At 41.2% G+C, this 20,603-nt stretch overlaps 1 protein-coding gene across 4 annotated transcripts in view; it reads right to left on the reverse strand.

The window, feature by feature from the left end:
* atg9b (autophagy related 9B) overlaps positions 1–20,603 on the reverse strand; it is a 72,835-nt gene that overhangs the window by 32,427 nt on the left and 19,805 nt on the right. For all 4 annotated transcript variants that reach the window (XM_072257089.1, XM_072257096.1, XM_072257103.1 and 1 more), the window contains 3 exons: positions 16,440–16,487; positions 8,285–8,345; positions 2,214–2,378 (listed from right to left, as the gene is read on the reverse strand). In XM_072257089.1, coding sequence (XP_072113190.1) covers positions 2,214–2,378; positions 8,285–8,345; positions 16,440–16,487 — 274 coding nt within the window. The remainder of the gene's footprint in view (positions 1–2,213; positions 2,379–8,284; positions 8,346–16,439; positions 16,488–20,603) is intronic.

The following is a 20,603-nucleotide window of genomic DNA, read 5'->3' on the forward strand; positions in this document are numbered from 1 at the left end:
ATTATGATTGCCTTATGAGTTTCAAAAATTTATGAAAGGGAAAGAAAGATTAACTTCAAGAATGGCAAAGCTAAACTGAACTGTTCCCCCCCCCCACCAAAGGAAATTTGGCTAAAAATTCATTCTTTACTCAAGAGCATTGACAATTATTTTTGGATTTTATATATATATAACTTACTGATCAACTGTACCGTGAGCTATAGATATAATGCTCTTTATGCAGGGGTTCCCTGAGACCTGAATGTTATTTCAAGGGTTCCTCCAGGGCAAAAAGGTTGAGAAAGGCTGCCCTAGAGTGTTGGAGGCTGAGGGGAAATACAACAAGAGGTTGTTAAAACTATAAGAGGCAAAGATAGGGCAGGCGGTGAGAATCTTTTCTCCTGGGTATAAATGACAAAATCAAAGAACACGTATTTAAGGTCAGGGGAGGAAGTTTAAAAGTATGTGAGCAGCAAGTTATAGAGTGGTAGGTGCTTGGATTGGATTATTGGGGTAGCAGTGGGAGCAAGTGGTATGGTGTAGTTTAACATCTTTAAGCTAGATTACTTTTAGAGTAATGCAGTACAGAAATAGGCCCTTCAGCCCTACCGGTCCATGCCAACCACAGCAACCCCTCCCCCCACGTTAGTTCCAGCTGCTCAAAACTCTCCAAGCCTGTCCCCTCTATACATCTATCCCTCCTCTCTATACATCTATCCAAATACCTCGTAACTGATGCAATTGAACCTGCTTCAACCATGTCCTCTGGCAGCTCATTCCAGGTTCTCATCACCCTCTGTATAAAGAGGTTACCTCTCGGGCATGTTAAATCTCTTCCCTCTTATCTGTGCACTCTAGTTATGGACTCCCCAAACCTGGGATAAAAAAAGACTCTGACTGACCACCTTATCCATACCCTTCAGACAGAGAATGGGGAGATATAGATATTACACAGGAGGACATTTAGTATACAATTAATTCAGATCTGCACAGCATCATGAGCTAAATGGTCATTCTAATGTTGTACTTTTCTATCTTTATTATCACAAAGCAATGGCATATTGGCTCATTATTTGCAACAGATCTCCATTCCACAGGTAACTGTTCATGAAATTGCTGGGTTACTTTTACTCTAAAGCTCTGGTTAGACCACACTTGGAATATTATGTTTATTTCTGGTTGCCTCATTACAGTAAGGATGTAGAAACTTTATAGAGGGTGCAGGCAAGATTTACTAGGATGTTGCCTGGATTAGAGAGCATGTCTTATGAGGATAGGCGGAACTATAGGCTTTTCTCTTTGGAGCAAAGGATGACTTGACATAAGTGTATAAGATAAGAGGCATAGACAGAGTGGACAGCCTGAGACTTTTTACAACATGGAAACAGGCCATCTCAGCCCTTCTAGTCCGTGCCGAAAAAGCTGGAATGAGAACTGAGCAAACCAAAACACTAGACAATATTTCTGATTAGGCATACGATTGAGGACTGAACCTCATTTCAGGTACTCTTTAAATACTCAAATCTTGGACCCAAAACATGACTGCCAATATGCGGTACAGTCCTGAATCCTTAAAGGGGATGCGCCAGCTATCCGTACTCCAGAGAGTTAGAGTGTCTAAACGGCAGAAGCAGGTGCGGTTGGGTGTGTGTTGTAACAGGGCCCCTCCCCTACGGCCAACTCTTGATCACCCAGGCTGCTCGGAGAGACAACAATGGTAGTCATGTAGAGATCCAGATCCATGTTGTCCCTTTCAGGAACACAGCACTGTTCCTGGGGTTCGAGTCCTTCCCAGTCCACCAGGAACTGTCGGATACCCCGAACAGTTTGTGAATCTAGAATTCTTTTTACAGTGAAAATGGCAAATAGAAGAGGGCATAATTTTAAGGTGATTGGAAGAAAGAATATGGAGGATGTCAGAGGCAGGTTTTTTCTTTAAACACAGAAAGTGGTGGGTGTGTAAAATGACCTGCCAGGTGTGGTGGTAGAGGCAGAACAATAGGGACATTTAAAAAAAATCTTAGGTTAGTACTTGGATGAGATGAAAGAAAAACGAGAGGACTATGTGGTGGGGAAAGGTTATATTGATCCGAGAGAAGGTTAAAAGGTTGGCACAACATTGTGGGCGAGGGGCCTGTACTGTGCTGTTCTAGGTTCTCATAGATCTATCCATCTATCTGTCTGTCTGGCTCAGCTCCTTGTCTATGCAACACATACCCAGTACCAGCTCTTACCTTGTAGTACATTCCTCAGTGGGTAGAATTGCATCAGGCAGAGTGACTTTATTCCTCTCCGGGTACCCCGATCCAGTATGGTTTATGAACTTATTTGCAAAGAGCACATCATATTCCACACAGTTGAATAGGAAAGTAGTGAAAAGCACAACAAACAAGAATTGCCTAAAATACAGAAAAGGAAGAAATGAGTTCACCATTAATCAGCACAATCCTAATCACCACAGTTTAGCAATATGATGATCACTTCGATAACTTTGCACTAAAATGAACTTTTGTTCTAATTGTGTTCTTTCTAGCAAAAATTGTTTTATGTCTGTCTGGTGAATGTTGCTTATATGTGCTGTTACACTGCTGCAATTAAATTTTTCATTGCACCTGTCAATATACATAGTTGTGCATATGGTAATAAACTTGACTTTAACCTGTCTCCAAGGTTCTCAATCCAAAATTCTTAGCATCTCCTTGATCAGCAAAGAACTTCCCTCTGTATTTAACTCATACAGGCTTGACTGAACAAGGCAAATTACAAGAGCATTAGGCAGGAACTAGCTGGAGTTAATTGTCAACAGCTGTTTTTGGGCAAGTCCACATTTGACATGTGGAAGGTATTTAAAGACTAACTGCAAGGAGTAAAAGACAGGTATGTGTTAAGTATTTAGTATTTCAGTAATATTTGAGTTATCTAATAAATATACTGTTTGATTAAGCATTCTTTGTTGTTTATATCATTCAATATGGTTATATGTAAAAATATGCAAAATGCAAATATCATGATGTTATGTGTGCACCTTGCTTAAAGTGAAAATATGAAGTTAAACCAACATCTCTTGGCTCCTTTTTCTTCCAATTAGTTTAATGTTTTGCAATCACAAAACCTGACAGTGATGATGTGGTATTTTTAAAATTAACCTGAGATGACCATCAACCTGTTGAAGTGCAGCAAGATATTTGAGTATTAAAAAAAGCACAGCACAGCATATGTTCTTTGTAAGGGAAGACAACATTGATTTTTTTAAAAGCAAAAAAATGGAAGAAATCACAGATTCATAAACAGTGAGTACTGAGTGATAATAATGAGAAAATAAAGGCAGAAATGGCTGGCTACGTTGGCAAGATTGACCAGTAGATTCCACAACAGATAACTGGATTTTGTCTACTAAGCTAATTGAACAATACTTTGAAGCAAATGAAATAACCAATGGGAAATGAATACCAATTATGCTGACTGCATTGGGTTTAAAGGCATACAGTTTGTTTCGAAGTTTGACTGCTCCAACCAAATCAGCTGAAGTGAGCTTTGCTGATATTGTTAATATTGTGACAGGGTCCTGAATTACCCCTACGAACTGTGCTCGATTACCCCTATGAACTGTGCTTTTGAAAAGAGAGAGAGGGAGTTATTTAACACCGACATCTTGTTTTAAGAGAGAGACAGGCGAAGACTGCTCACAGTATGTTTACATTTCTACAAGGACGCTGCCTGCTTGGAAATTCTTAGAGAAGGGAGGAGCTGCTTGAGTGACAGTTGGTATTCAGCACGGTGAGATAAATAGAAGGTTAGATGATCGACCGAGACACATGGTTTTGGACACTGAATGAGCTTTGTTGTGCCCACAGAAAAGGTAGGTTTTAGAGGACCAATCAGGCTCTCGCAGTGTGAAAAGAGAATGACCAATGGGGAGTTGTTTGTGTGTCCAACCCTCGCCTGGGTTGATAATTCCACCACAGAAGAACAGTCCCCTTTGTTGTGGTCACAGTTGGTGACTTCTAAAGGGTTTCAGAGGACAACGGGAAGATTGACGGCATCAGCTCACCTGAAAACTGAAACCTCTCCCACTCTCCCTCTCTCCGTCACTACTCAACTCAACACCATGAACTGAACTGAACTTTACTCATCATCGTAAGACTATCCCCAAACTCGAAGAAGCTTGACTTTCATATATTTCCACACACACACATATACATTGCTAACTTGTTTTATATATCTGATTTTATGTTACTGTATTGCGTAGCTACTAATAAATACTATTAGTTAATAGCAATACTGGACTCCAAAGTGTTTTCCATCTCTGCTGGTTCTTTAACCCATCATGGGGTACGTGACAATATAATGCGGGAAGCTTTAGGTTTCATAAATGGAATCAAAAGCAAGGGGAATCTCTTTCAGCTTATGTCACTGAATTGAAGGAATTGTCCAAGCACTGTCATTTCAATAATGGGCTTGATGATGCACCGAGAGATCATTTAGTTTGTGAAATCTAACAAGAAAGAGCTCCTAGCTGAAGCACAACTTAAAACAGCAGTTGAGATAGCTGTATCAATAGAAACCCCAGAGAGAGATGCAATTAAGTTGCAGTCAGGAATGAAAGTGAGTGTGAACAAAACTGCAACCTCTAAACAGAAACCAGCCTGGTTAAACAAATTGTGTTACCATTGTGGCAAGGACTCATTTACACCAGAGAAATGCACATTTACAAGTGAAACTTGCAAAAAGCAAATTAAGAAAGGATGATGCCACAACTGTCTCCTTGCTGTATTTCATGAACTGTTGCCCAATAGAGGGCAAACAGAAGTGGGTGCCAACCTTTGTCTCTCTGGTTGGAAAGCATATTGAACCAAGGAAGTACCATGCTGCTCAGAGGAATTGTGAAAGTAATGAAAGCAGTGGTCCGACTCTAACAGTTTTTGTAGGCAACATATCTGAGAAAACTTCTGATATTTTAATCTGGTAGTTACTTGCAAAATGTAGCCTGGCTTTTTAGCTGGAAGAGCGCTCAGGGAGCTTCACAAAAATTGCAAGCATTCGGCTTTTGTGAGTATAAAGAACCAGAATTCACTGTGTGCATTAAGGTTATCGCACGAACTTCAAGTGGGAGGCAAAAAGCTGCTTGTAAAAGTATATGCAAAGACCAAAGCCCAACTGGAAGAATGGAAGGCCAAAAAGAAAGGAGTCAGTGGAGATACAAAAGTAGAGGACTCATCAGATGATGTTGTGGATGAGGAGACCAAGAGGAGAGATCAGATCAGATTGTAAAGGGAGCAACAGAAGGATTAATAAGAGAATACTCCAGTGAACCAAATGTACCTTCCCAAGATCAAGATGCACAAACTAGAAGAAAAAGGAAAAAGAAAGATGTCCAGAGCTGTCAGAACCATATTCTGCATTCTTAGAATCAACTCCTACAACCACCACAGAGGCAGCCCCAGAACCTGAGATTGTTTTCACAGCCACAAGTCTCACCTGCCAAGCAGAGTGATCCCCCTTCTCAGGAAGGATGTTATCCCACAAAAGTAAGAAAGCCTCCACAGCGATTAAACCTTTAGGCCTGAAGGGGATAATTTAAAATTTACTATGCTGTGGATGTCTATATATAGTAGCTATATTATATAATAAACTGTGTATACTTTGAGATGCATTCTCTATTGAGTTGGAGTTCACAGCCAAGTAGGGAGGAGTATTGTGAATTTAATATTTGAGTATTCTTATAAATATATTTTTTGATTAAACATTCTTCATTCTTTGTTGTTTATATAATTCATTATGGCTATCTGTAAAAAAAAAAGGAATTGCATATGTCATGACACTACCACGAAATATGTGTGTGCCTCGCTTAAAGTAAAAAGACAAAGATATAGATCCCTATCCCTTGACTGCTTCTTTTCCTTCCAATTAGTTTAATGTTTTGAAGTTACAAAACATAACAGTATGTTCCATTCAGAAGGAAGGCAAGATAAGAGAACATTGGATGTCAACAGAGGTGTTGAATTTAGTCAAGAAAAAGGAAAAGTATGTCCAGCTTAGGAAACTAGAATGAAACAGAAACCTCGAGGATTATAAAGTCAGAAAAACTCAAGAAGGGAATTAGGAAAGCCAGGAGATAACATGAAAAATCCTTGGCAAGTAGGATTAAGGCAAATCCCAAGGCATTCTATACATATATCAAAAGCAAAAGAATAACTAGGGAGAGGGTAGGACCACTCAAGGATAAAGGGGGGGGGACGCAGAGGATGTAGGTGAGGTCCATAATGAGCACTTTACATCAGTATTTACCAAGGAGGATGTGGAGGATAGAGAGATCAGTGCTGAGTGTATTGACATACTAGGGCAGTTGGATGTAAAGGAAGAGGCAGTGTTGGCTCTATTAAAGGGCATTAAAGTGGATAAATCACCATGGCATAATAGGACATACCCCAGGTTATTAATAAACACAAGCAAAGAGATTGATGGGGCCTTGACCAATATTTTCATGCCCCCTTTAGCTACAAGCAGGTCCTGGAGGACTGACAAGTAGCTAATGTTGCTTCATTATTCAAGAAGGGGACTATGGATAATCCCGTTAAATTTAGACCTGTGATTCTCATTTCAGTGGTAGGCAAGTTACTGGAGAGAATTCTTAGGGATAAGATTTATGAGCATTTGGAAAACCATGGCTCAATTAGGGACAGCCAGCATGGCTTTGTGCAGAGAAAGCAGTGTATCACTAACTTGATTGAGTTTTTTGATGAGGTGACGAGAGAGATTGATGGGGGTAGCATTATTGATGTTGTTTACATGGACTTAGTAAGGTGTTTGACAAAGTCCCTCATGGGAGATTCATCCAGAAGATTAAGATACATGGGATACATGGTGAATTGGCTGTTTGAATTCTTGCTCATAGAGATGGAGGGTACTGGTCGAAGGGACTTGTCCTAGCTGGAGGTCTGGGACTAGTGATGTTCTGCAGGGACCTGCACTGGGATCTCTGTTGTTTGTGATGTTTACAAATGACTTGGATGAAAACATAGATGGGTGGATTAGTAAGTTTGAGGGTGATATGAAGATTGGCGCTATTGTGGATAGTGTAGAAGACTGGCAAAGAATACCATGGGATATAGATCAGTTGCAAATAATACTATGGGATACAGATCAATTGCAAATATGGGCAGAGAAATGGCAGATGGTGTTTAACCCAACCATATGTGAAGTGTTACTTCTTGGTTAGTCAATGCAAAGAGACAGCACATTGTTAAGGTAAAGATCCTTAAGTGTTGATGAGCAGAGGAATCTTGGGGTCCAAGTTCAAAGATCCCTGAAAGTAGCCACACAGGTTGATAGGGTGGTTAAGAAGGCAAGTAGCATGCTTGCCTATATTAGTCAAGGTACTGATTCAAAAGTCAGGATGTTATGTTGCAGCTTTGTAAATCTTCATTTGGGCTACATCTGGAGTATTTGGAGAGAGTGCAAAAGAGGTTTTTACCAGGATGTTGCCTGGATTAGAGGTGATGTGCTATAACAAGAGGTTGGACAAACTGGGGTTGTTTTCTCTGGAGTGGCAGAGGCTGAGGGAAGATCTGATAGAGATTTATCAAGATTATGAGAACCATAGATAAAGCAAACATACAGCATCTCTTTCCCAGGATTGAAATATCAAATACCAGAGGGTATACTTTTAAGGCAAGGAGGTAAGTTCAAAGGAGATATGAGAAGCAAGCTTATCTTACAGAGTGGTGGGTGCCTGGAATCTGCTGCCTGGGGTGGTGGTAGGAGCAGAAACATTAAAAACTTTTAAGAGACGTTTAGAGAGACACATGAATGTGAGGAAATGGAAGGATATGGACAATGTGTAGGTAGACGGGATTAGTTTAGTTAGCCATTTGATTACCAATTTAATTGGTTTGGTATAACATTGTGGACCAAAGGGCCTGTTCCCATGCTGGATTGTTCATTGTTCTATATCCTGTCCTTGTCCAAGGAAAGTTATGGAGTCAGAGTAAGGAAACAGGCCCTTCCCTCCACTTCACTAACCATCAACCACCCTTTTTCTGTTCTTCCCATATTCTCCATCAACTACCTCCTCATTCTGCAACTCACCTACACAATAGGAGCAATTTATAGCTGCCAATTCACCAACTAACCCACATATCATTGGAATGTAGGAGGAAAACCACATGATCACAGAGAGAACATGCCAACTAGAGTTGAGTATGTGGATCTGACCTGTTGTGTACCTTCTCTGACAGCACACTGGAGTGTGAGCTCACAGTATTTAACATTATTTGCACACTTGTTACCAGAAGATTCTACTTACACCAGTTCGAAGAATTCAGAGAGCATCATGCAGGCAAAGCCATTCTTCTGGTGGAAATGATATATGTGACCAAGTTAAGGGACATTGTCTGGCTATGGCAGTGGGTCCAGACAACACAGACATTCTCCATTACACCAACCCCTCAGCACAGACACATTATTGTAACATTTTAAAGTATTCATGAATAGAATAAGGGCTTAGGATTTACATGCATTTCATAAAATAAGTAAAGACAGTGTGTACTTCTCATTTTGTGAAGTTGGCAGTGGTCTGCTTCTTTGAACCAATGCAGTCAATGTGGAGACAATGTTCCAATGACTCTGTTAAGTTCCAGATATTTAAATAAGCACTAAATGCTGAAAAGAAAAACAGAGGTAATGTTTCAGGTCAATAACCTGTCACCAGTTCTGATAGTCCCTGGCCTATAAGATTAAAACTGTTTCTGTTTCCATAGATGTTGCTTGACCCACTGCAGCAAGTTTGCAGCATCTGTAGTTTTTAAAAAATATTCCCAGCACTTTTATGTAGCAAGGATGGAAGATAAGAACAGAAAAAATAGATTCTAGAGGAAATAAAATTCTGTAGATGCTGGAATATGAAGCAATAAATAACCTGCTCAGTGAGGAGAGAGGGGGGAAGGAATTCTTGACTTTTAGGTCAACAATTGTCACGATATAGGACAAAGAGGAAGTGATGGACATGTGATGAGAATAAGCTACAGGAAGCAGTGAAACAGCGGAAGGCAACGGATGAGTTTGCTCTATTAGCAGCTGGCATGGACCTCAAGGGTCAAACTGCCTCATTTTGTGTTGTAATAAGTAAATATGACAGTCTTAATTGTGTGGCCTTGGCCAGTTTTCACATGACATAAATAAACCAATCTATTGCATTAATAAAACAGATAACTTGTCAAAGTAAATAAAATCCTTTTATTCATGGAAGCAAGCAAAAATGATCTCCCCTTCCTTAAATCTGTCATTTCTATAAAAGTGAAGCCAATAATCAGACTGCTTTCCTAAATATTATAGTACAAGTTATTTCTGTTTATATTGCATGTCAGTTCTTTTAATTTACCTGAAGAACCAAGACAGACCTGAAGGCAGTAGAGCACAGAAATCTCGTGTGCAGAAAGTCACCATAAATCAGAGGAAGCAAAGCCACGGAAGGGTCCAACAATAAGAACTTTGAAATCAAGACTATTGGTTGGTTGAACATCAGTCCATGTCAAGGACAATGTTCTGAATTAAAATAATGTCGTTTAATCACTTCAGTAACCTAATTCGACTCATGACCCCAAGAGGACCCTACTAGACCCTTCTATGTATATCTCTAGAAGCTACTTTGGGAAGATGTGAAAGATTTATCGTCTTATGGTCTTGTCTTATTTAAAATGACCTATATTTGTCACATGTACACCAAAGCATCAAAACATACAGTGAAATGTGTCATTTGTGTTAGCAACCAACTGTCTGAGGATGTGCTGGGGGCAACCACAAGTGTCACCATGCTTCTGGCATCAACACAGCACACCCACAACTTCCTCACTTTAACCTGCACATCTTTGTAATATGGAAGGAAACTCAAGATGGTGCTGTAACAAAGTTATGATAACCGCTATGATACTGTGCCCCCCTGTAATATCACTGCCCGACCACTCCCTTCCCCATAGTGAGAGTAAGCAGATTAGATCTTCCATTAGAGTCCTGAAGGGTCTCGACCCAAAATGTCAAGTTCCCATTTCCCTCCACAGATGCTGCCCTTTGGAGATGCACTGAGTTCTTCTAGTATCTTGTGTGTTGCTTCAGATTCCAACAACTGTAGTCCCTAGATCTCCCAATGCCTTCTCATTTTTTTTGGGCCCCTAAAACAAATTTTGTTCCTCATTCTCTGATTCTATTTTCCTTGGTGTGATAAACAACACTGAGATAAAGTTCAGATCTTATTTCTGTGTCATCACAAAGACTGCCTACATCTGCTTTTATGAAACTGAGTGACTGCCCTAGACCTTCTTATTGTACATAGAATATAGAAGTGAGTAACACAGTGCAGGCCCTTTGACCCATAATGTTGTGCCAATTCTTTAACTTACTCTAAGATCGATCTAACCCTTCTCTTCCACATAGCCCTCCATTTTTCTTTCATCCATGTCCCTATCTGAGACTCATAAATGATATTCTTAATGTATCTGCCTCTACCACAGCCCCCGGTGTTCCATGCACACACCGTACTGTGTAAGAGCACTAGCTCTGACATACCCCTTATACTTTACTCCAAATCAACTTAAAATTATACCTTCTTGTATTAGCCATTTCCACCCCAGGAAAAAGTCTCAGACTGTCCACTCTATCTATGCCTCTTATCTTATTATATACCTCTATCAAGTTGTCTTTCATCATCCTTCGCTCCAAAGTGAAAAGCTCGCTCAAGCCACGCTCTCTAATTCAAACTGCATCCTGGTATATCCCTCTCTCTCTTCCACATCCTTCCTGTAATGAACTGATCTGAACTGAATACTCCAAGTATGGTCTAACCTGAGTTATACAGAGCTGCTACATTACCTCACTCCTGAACTCTATACCCCGACCAATGAAGATCAACACATCATACACCTTCTTAACCACCCCATCAACTTGAAGTTCAAAGTAAATTTATTATCAAAGTACATGTATGTCACCATATATAACCCACAGATTTGTTTTCTTGCGGGCATACTCAGCAAATCCAAGAACCATAAAATATTCAATGAAAGACAGCATGCCAGAGGAAGGGCAAGTACCAATGTGCAAAATACAATGAACTGTGAAAATACAAAAGAAAAAAACAAAATAATAAGAACATAAGCGGTAAATAGAGAAACACACATAATAATTGCTGGTGAACGCAGCAGACCAGGCAGCATCTATAGGAAGAGGTACAGTCAACGTTTTGGGCCGAGACCCTTCATCAGGACTAACTGAAAGAAGCGATAGTAAAAGATTTGAAAGTGTGTGTGGGGGGGGGGGATCCGAGATGATAGGAGAAGACAGGAGGGGGAGGGATGAAGCTAAGAGCTGGAAAGTAGATTGGCAAAAGGGATATGAGAGGATCAGGGGATGGGAGGCCTAGGGAGAAAGAAAGGGGGAGGGGGTAAATAGAGAACATGTGATGAAAAGTCCTTGAATGCGAGTCCATAGGTTGTGGGAATAGTTCAGTGATAGGGCAAGTGAAGTTGAGTGAACTTGCATGGCAACTTTGAGGACATCCAAAATCCCTTTCTTCCTCCTTAATATTAAGAATCCTGGTATGAACCCAGGACTCTGCCTTTAAGTTTATACTTCCAAAGTGAATGACTTCACACTTTTCTGGATTGAACTGTGAATTTGTCCATTTACTGGTGCTGCTGGTCATAATTATGCCAATGCACTCATCCAAAGCCCTGGTACTGATGTCCTCATTTAGCATCTGATTGGTATTTGGTCAATTAACAATTTGATTTTTAAAAATTCTCATCATTGGTTTTAAACCTTTCCATGTTGGTTTTAAATCCTTGTGATCTCTGTGATCTCTTTTATCCCAAAACACTTTGTAACCACTGCACCTCAACTTTAGCCTCTTGCATATTCCTGAGGTCAATTGCTTCACCTATGACAGTTGTACCTTAACCAAACAGTACCAAGTTCTGGTGTTCCATCCCCAAACTGCTCTGCTACTTGCTTTCACTTTCTGGATCCCAGAAAAGCTGCCACGTTGACAATGCTTTTGGCCATTTGCTTTAATACTTCCTGAAATGGTCCAGGGTCAAAGTTCCATTTAAAAGGTTACAACATACACAAGATGTTGGAGAAATTTATCAAGTCAGTCAGAACTAATGGAGAGGAAAAGTTGATGCTTCAGGCCAAGACCTTTCATTAGGACAGGAAAGGAAAGGAACAGAAACCAGAATAAGAAAGTGGGGTGGAGGGGAAGGAGTAGAAGTTGGCAAGTGATAGGTGAGACCAGGTGAAGGGAAAGGTGGTGGGGGAGAGGTGAAGTAAGAAGCTGGGAAGGGATAGGTGGAAGAGGTAAAGGGCTGAAGGAGAAGGAATCCAATAGGAGAGGATGGTGTTCCAAGAAGGGGAACAAGAGGGAGGTGATGGCTGGTGGGGAGACAACCAGAATGGGGAATAGAAACAGAGAGAAGGAGAAATGGGGGAGTAAAAGTAATCGATCTTCTCGCCATCAGATTAATATGATGTGCTGCGTCTCCAGTCTGAACTTGGTCTCATCATGGCAGTAGAAGCCGTGGACAGACATGTCAAAATGTGAATGGGAAGTCGCACTGAAATGGGTAGGCACCAAGAGATACTACATTTTGCAGTGGACAGGGCAAAAGTACTTGACAATAAGGTGATGTTTGTTCTGACATGTAAAACTTAGAGCAGATATGTGACCACATACCATATACCCAGCCTGTTCTCATACAGAGGCTATGAAGTTGTACAGCATAGGGAAAAACTCTTCGACCCATATGTGCCCATGCCAAAAAAGATGTATATTTAAGTTAATCCCATTTCCCACATGACCTATAACCCTCCAAACTCTTGTCATCCATATAACTGTCCACATATTTCTTAAATGTATCCAATGTAGTTGTTAATCATTTTCTCTGGCAGTTGATTACAATATGTACCATCCACTATGTAAAAATGATATCCCTTATACTATCCAATAAATCAACTTAGCATTAATCATTGTTTATGGAAAACCACTCAAAGTTTCCCAAAAGGTTGGGTCTAATTTGAGATATTGTCTTCAAAGTGGCAATGCAGTTAACAAATGGTGTTACAAGCACAAGAACCCAAATGGACTAATTCTGTTTCTATTTCTAATTTTCTTAAATAGCGTCTATCCACCAAGCAGCTGTTTGTAATATTTTGGCAAATTACAGCTAAATTATAGTTGTTATTGCAGGTTTAACCTTACAAACTTATAGTTTGTGCAATCAATTTGCCAAAATATTGGTCAAAAGAATGGCCTAATTCTGTTTGTTTATCTTATGGTTTAATTTAAGTGGACTATGGAATTGTACTGAAACCATTCATTGATTTATGCATGGCCTCATTCCCAGGTTCCCAACTCTGAAGTTTTGGGTTCGACATGCATTCAATGAACACTGTAGAGATTGTGATAAGTGTAGAGTTGTACACGTCTCAAATCAGGGCATATTGCTTGTGGATAAATATCTGCATCGTCTATGGGGGAGTCTTTATAGTCATTGTTGATGAATTAATGATTAACACATCACCTGTGATCAGAGAAACAGACACACCATGTGAGAGGTGACACATGCTCAAGAGAAGCAAGACTTTGGACCCTAGTTCAAACGGTTCCCCACAAAGGGGGTTTCCTCACGTAAGCTGAGATCTAAATGAGATTTGTCACTGAAACCATTCAGTGGCCACTTTATTAAATACTGCTGTACACCTGCTCATTAATGCAACTATCTAATCAAACATGTGGCAGCAACTGAATGTATAAAAGCATGCAGACGTGGTCAAGAGGTTCAGTTGTTGTTCAGACCAAATATCAGAATGCGAATAAATGAGATCCAAGTGACTTTGACCGTAGAATAAAATAAATAAAATAAAATAAAATAGAATAAAATACTCAAACCGTGCCAGATGGGATGGTTTGAGTATTTCAGAAACTGCTGATTTCATGGGATTTTCACACACCACAGTCCCTAGAGTTTATAGAGAAAGGTGCAGAAAACAAAACAAAATATATCATCATATTCCCTTAGTTAAATAGAGTTACAGAGAATGGTCTGAATGCATCCAGTGAGCAACAGTTCTGTGGGTGAAAACACTTTGAGGAGAGGCAATGGCCAGACTGGTTCCAGCTGACAGGAAGGCAACAGTAACTCAAATAACCATGCGTTACAACAATGGTGTGCAGAAGAGCATTTCTAAACACACATTTCAAACTTTGACTACAGCAGCACAAGACCATGAACATACACAGCCATTTTATTAGCTATAGGAGGTCCCTGATAAAATGGCCACTGAGTGCAATGTCACTACCAGGATGGCAAAAGGTGAATCCCGGTCATTTCCCATCTTCATTTCCAAAAGGGAAAGAGGCCAGTTCCCTCACCTACTAATCGAATCTTATGGACTCAAGTCCTTTTCTTGAGGAAAAAAATCTTCATAGGCACATCAGAGCAGCACAGAAGGACTGCCAAACTGTGGGAGTGGTAGTGTAGATGGGAAAGCGCCAGACTTGACAATGAAGGAGTAACATGCTATGGGAGGGGCAGTATTGAGTGAGTGTTATACCCTGAGAGGCGCTGTTCTGAGGGAAAGGGCAATACTGAGAGTGTGTCACATTGTAGGGGGGTGGTACTGAGGCAGCATCACGCTGGAAGCGGTGCTACTGAAGAGCAATACTGAGGGAGCATTGCATTGGGGGGAATGGTATTGGAGGAGTGTCACTGAAGGAACGTCACACTGTGGTAAGGGTGGTACTGAGGGAGTGTCACTTTGTGGGAACTGTGGTACTGAGGGAGTGCAGTACCGTTGGAGGGCCGAGAACTTTCATCAGAAACCATCATCCCTACCCCTCTGCCCTTTGACCATACACATCTCTCTACAAACAGCAATGATTTCCCTTTTTTCATATTACTTGTTACAAAACCAGGGGATATTCAGCTCACCATCCAGCTTTCAGAATGTACTTATTAGACCCCACGTTATCCTCCTGCACAAACCTCACCAATTCATGTGCTGCCCAATTACACCCAGGGCAATTTATGGCTCATTAACCATCCAACACATCATGGGGCCACTGGAAGAATGTAAAACATGGGGGGGCGGGGGGGGAGGTGAAACACACTTGGATTACAGGAGGAAGAAGCTGGAGTCCATGAACCAGTCCTCATTAGGGAAACGGGAGATAGAGAGGATCAGTAGCTTTAAATTTTTTGACATAGTTCTGTCCTAGGACCAACACCCAAGTGCTAACATAATGAAGGCACAACAACACATCTTCTTTCTTAGGAGTTTGCATATTCAGCATGTCACCAAAAACTTTGACAAACCTCTATAGATGCACAGTGCAGGGTATCCTAACTGATTGCATCACAGTCAGGTATGGAAACACCCATGCCCATAAACAGAAAAGGCTACAGGAATTGGTGAAATCAGCCCAGTCCGTCACAGGCAAAACCCTCCCATTATTGAGCACATTTACATGAAGCGTTCCAAAAGAAGGCAGCATCCATCAAAGACCCCCACCATCCAGACCATGCCCTCTTCTTGTTACTACCATTTGAGAGGAGGTACAGGAATCTTAAGTCCCACACCAGCAGATTCACTGAGCTACAACCATTAGGCTCCTGCACCAGTGTGGATAACTTCAATCATCATTATTCTGAATTAAAGACTCACTTTCAATGTCCTTACAACCCATGTTCACAAAATTCTTTTTTGCATAGTTGTTTTCTTTTGCACATTAGTTGTTTGTCAATCTTTATCTGTTGATGTGTAGTTTTTTCCCATAAATTCTATTATACTTTATTCCCTGTAAATGGCTGCAAAATCAGCTGGTGGTGTCGTGGCATCAGAACTGGACTTCGAGGCAAATGGTCCCGAGTTCAAATCCGGACAGCTCCTTGCACGCTTTCCATCCGTGCTTGGTTGAGCTCGAGATAACAACTTGGCCTCAAAAAATAGTCAAATGCTACTGAAATGGTAAAAACGGCGCCCCATGCGCCACAAGGTGCAAAAAGGAACAACACAAAACGCCTGTGAGAAAATGAATCTCAAAGATAATATACGGCAACATATATGTAATTTGATGGTAAATTTACCTGAACTTTGGACACAAACTAAATGCAAATGCCAGGGACAGCACCTAAGCTCCTGGTCGAAGCTGGGTTACAGGAGAATGACTTACTTCCACTCCAGTATTGTTGGTTCCCAGTTAGTTGAAAGATTCTAGGTGAAACTGCCAAAGGTGGATGGTTGGTTGAGATGCCCCTTTCCCTCCAGTACCAGCATCACTCTTTGCCCCCATGAAACACTGGTCGTTCCTCTCTATGTTTGACCTCCTGCTCAGAGGAATCACTTTAGTGTGTGGGAGAGGCTTCACTTCCTAAATGCACTGCTAAGTCTAAATTAATACCCGACTAGAAAGGATATTCTTGTGAAGAAGTTATCCAGGTTCTTAATGTGATGCCATGAATCTGTAAAAGAATACAACTGTAATTAATCATTGCCCACAGCACAGATTAATTATGAGCAAGAGCTTTCATCTCTTAGGCAGACAAACATAAGGAACAGAAGCAGGACTGGCACACTGGGCCCTCAAACCTGATCTATTTCATAAGATCATGGCTGATTCAATAGTAGCCTCAACACCACATCCCTGCTTTCCTCTCACCACTTTCTCCTAATTTTTGTCAAACCAGTTTTGAAGATGTTCTGTGACTACTTCCACAGTTCTTTTTGTGAAGATTGTTGTAAAGAGTCCAAGAGAACAAATCACTTCTCATCTTCATCTGAAATTGTGGTCCTGCATTCTGAAACTATGCTCTCAAGTTCTTGATGGCTCCACTGGAGGGACAGCCTCTCGGCATCCTGCTCAACCTGCTCAGAATCTTATACAAGATCAATTCTTATACACACAGTACAAGTGTCAGCTCATACCCCTTCCTTTTGTCCTAGGAATAAACTCAGTGAACCTTCTCTGTACTGACTCTAATGCAAGCACATCATATGGAGACCAGAACTGTATGTATATGCGGTATCATCTTACCTTCTACAGTTGTCTCAAATCTTCCTTATTTTTATACTCCATACTCCTTACAATAAAGGCCAACATTTCACCAGCTTTCCTACCTAACCCAGAGGACCTGTAGATTATTTTCTACCCCAACTTTTGAGCCTTACTCCATCTACTAATTTGTTTTTTCTGACTCTGATTTCTGCATCCACAGTGCTCTGTGCAGAAAGTGATAGCCTGGAACATTTTAACAATAGAAAGGAGAAGGTGCCGGAGATCTTGAAATGCATAAAAGGTGGAAACCTCCAGAACCCAACCTGGTGTATTCAATGTCATCATAGGAAAGAAAAAGGGAGGTTTCTGGGACCTCCATAGAGATTTTTGTATCTTCGTTAGCCACAGCAGAGGTATTCAACATAGACCATAAAACAATACAGCACAGGAACAGGCCAGTTGGCCCCCAATGTTGTGCTGAGCCAGCTAAAAAGCACATCAAAAATATCCAAAACACTAAACCCTCCTACCTACACCATGCCCACATTCCTCTATCCAAGTGCCTATCCAAACATCTCTTGAACGCCTCTAATGTATTTGCCTCTACCACCATACCAGGGAGCGCATTCTAGGCATCCACAACTCTGAGTAAAAAACTTACCCCTCACATCCCCCTTGAACCTACCCTCTCTCACCTTCAATGTATGCCCTCTAGTATTAGACACTTCTACCCGGGGAAAAAGACACACTCTGTCCACCTTATTAATGCCTCTCATAATCTTATAGATCTCTATCAGATCTCCTCTCAGCCTCCACTGCTCTAGAGAAAACAACCCAAGTTTATCCAGCCTCTCATGATAGAACATTCCCTCTAAACCAGGCAGCATCCCGGTAAACCTCTTCTGCACCCTCTCCAAAGCCTCAACATCCTTCCTATAGTGGGGAGACCAGAAACATATGCATACACTAAACGTAGCCTATCCAGAGTTTCAAAGTTGTAACATGACCTCTTGACTTTTAAACTCAATGCCTCAACTAATAAAAGCAAGTATTTCATAAGCCTTCTTAACCACCTTAATCAAACTGTGTAACTACTTTCAAGGAGCAATGCACTTGGATCCCAAGATCCTCTACCAATAACACTTGTTCTAAACAATGTACTGTCTCCTTGCATTTGCCCTATTAAGGTGCAATACCCTACATTTATCGGGGTTACACGCCAACTGCCACTTCTCAGCCCATATCTGCAACTGATCTATATCGTGCTGGATTGATTGCCAGTCTCCTACACTATCCACAATTCCCCCAATCTTGGCATCATCTGCAAAATTACAAACCCACCCATCTACGTTTTCATCTAGTTCACTTATACACATCACAAACAGCAGCAGTTCCAGCTCAGATCCCTTCGGTAACCACTAACTACAGACCTCCAGCTCGACTAAGTCCCTTCAAACCACTTCCCACCGTCTTCTCTGCACAAGTCAGTTCTGAACCCAAACAGCCAATTCACTGTGGACTCAATGCATCTTAATCTTCTGGTTTAGCCTCCAATGAGGGACTTTGTCAAATGCCTTAGTAGAATCTATGCAGACAACATCCATTGCCCTACCCTCATCAATCTCTCATGTCACCTTGTCAAAAAACTCAATCAAGTTGGTAAGGCACAACCTGCCCCACACACAGCCCATGCTGGCTCTCCCTAATTAGGCCATCGGTTTCCAAACGCTCATATATCCTATCCATAAGAATTTTCTACAGCAACTTCCCTACAACTGACATGAGACTACATGGCCTATAGTTCCAAGGATTTTCCCTTATTCCCCTCTTCAATAGAGATACACATTAACCACTCACCAGCTCTCTGGGACCTCGCCTGTAGCTAGAGAGGGCACGAAGATACTGGTCATGAGCACAGAAATCTCATCCCTTGCCTCCTTCAGTAACTTGGGGTAAATCCCAACAGGCTTGGGGACTTAGCTGCCTTAATACTCATTTGAACGCTTCCTCCTCGATCTCTAAACACCCTATATGCATGTACTCAACACTGATCTCCTAGTCGTCCATATCCTTTTCCTTGGTAAATACTGAAGCAAAGTACTCATTAAATACTTCACTCATATTCTCCACATCCAAGCAAATGTTCCCTCCTTTATCCTTGAGTGGTCCCATCCTCTCCCATGTTATCCTCTTACTCTTAATGTATGTATAGGATTCCTTGGGAGTCACCTTAATCCTACTTAACAAGGATTTTTCCTGACCCCTCCTGGCTTTCCTAATTCCCTTCTTTAGTTCTTTTCTGGCTTCTTAATACTCATGTGTTTTGTTTGATCCTAACTTCCAAAACAATACGTACTTCTCCTTTTTCTTCTTGACTAAATTCATCACTTCTCTAGACATCCAAGGTTTTCTTAGCTTTTCATCCCCATCCTTTCTTCTGACAGGAACACACCTCTGTGCAATTGATCTTTAAACCTCTCCACATGTCTGATGTGAACTTGCCAATTAACACTTCAGTTTCTGCCTAATGCCCTCATAATTTGCCCTACTCCAATTTAAAACTTTCCCAAAAGGGCCATAGCTATCCTGAAAGTTAAGGAGTTGTGGTCACTGTCCCCTAACTGTTCACCCATTGAAAGGTCAGTCATCTGGCCGGGCTTGTTATCCAACACCAGGTCCAGTACAGCCCCTCCTCTCGTTGGACCGTTCACAAATTGATTTGAGAAACCTTCCTGAATACACAATAAATTCTGCCCCCTCTAAACCCCTTGCACCAAGGAGGTCATATTTTATGTTAGTGAAGTTGAAATCCCCCATGGAAGTAAGCCTTTTTTTAAAAAAACACATTTCCTTAACCCCATTACATATCTGTTCCTCGATGTCCTGATGGTTATGGGGGGGGGGGGTGGTCTGTAGTACAATCTCATCAGCATGATTGCACCCCCCCTTCTGCTGAGTTCTACCCAGATGGACTCAGACCCAAATCTGAAAAACTGAAGCATAAATAATGTTGTGTGTTTATTTAAGGAGGATTGCAGGGCTAATCAGGGAACTACAGGTTTGTGAGCCTTACATCAGTGGTGGGAAAACTACCGAATGGAATTCTGAGAGACTGCATTTATCTGCTTTTGTGAAGATTAGTCTTTGCATTGTGAAGGTTAGTCAGCATGGCTTTGTGTGCAGGAATTTGATTTGAATTTTTGAAGAGGAGTCCATAGATGGCTAACAAGGGGACAGCAGTAGACATTGTCTACATGGACTGTATCAAGGTCCACATGGTAGATTGCTCTGGAAGGTCGGAAGACAAGGGTTCTAGGGTACATTAGCTAATAAAATACAAAATTGGCTTGGTGAAAGGAGGGGGAAGGTGGTAGTGAAGATTGCTTTTCAGTTGGAGACCTGTGACCACTAGTATGCACAGCGATTGGGGCTGGGTCCCTGTAGCCTATATTGTGATGTTAGAAATCTCAAATAAGTCATTTGGCATGATTTTTGAGTTTGCAGAGGACATCAAAAGTGGTGGTGTGGTGGACAGTCAAGAAGGTTGCCCAAGGTAAAGGTGATGGAATCTAACTTGGACAAG

This window comes from Mobula birostris, chromosome 1 (assembly GCF_030028105.1).
Source record: "Mobula birostris isolate sMobBir1 chromosome 1, sMobBir1.hap1, whole genome shotgun sequence".
Classification (NCBI taxonomy): Eukaryota; Metazoa; Chordata; class Chondrichthyes; order Myliobatiformes; family Myliobatidae; genus Mobula; species Mobula birostris.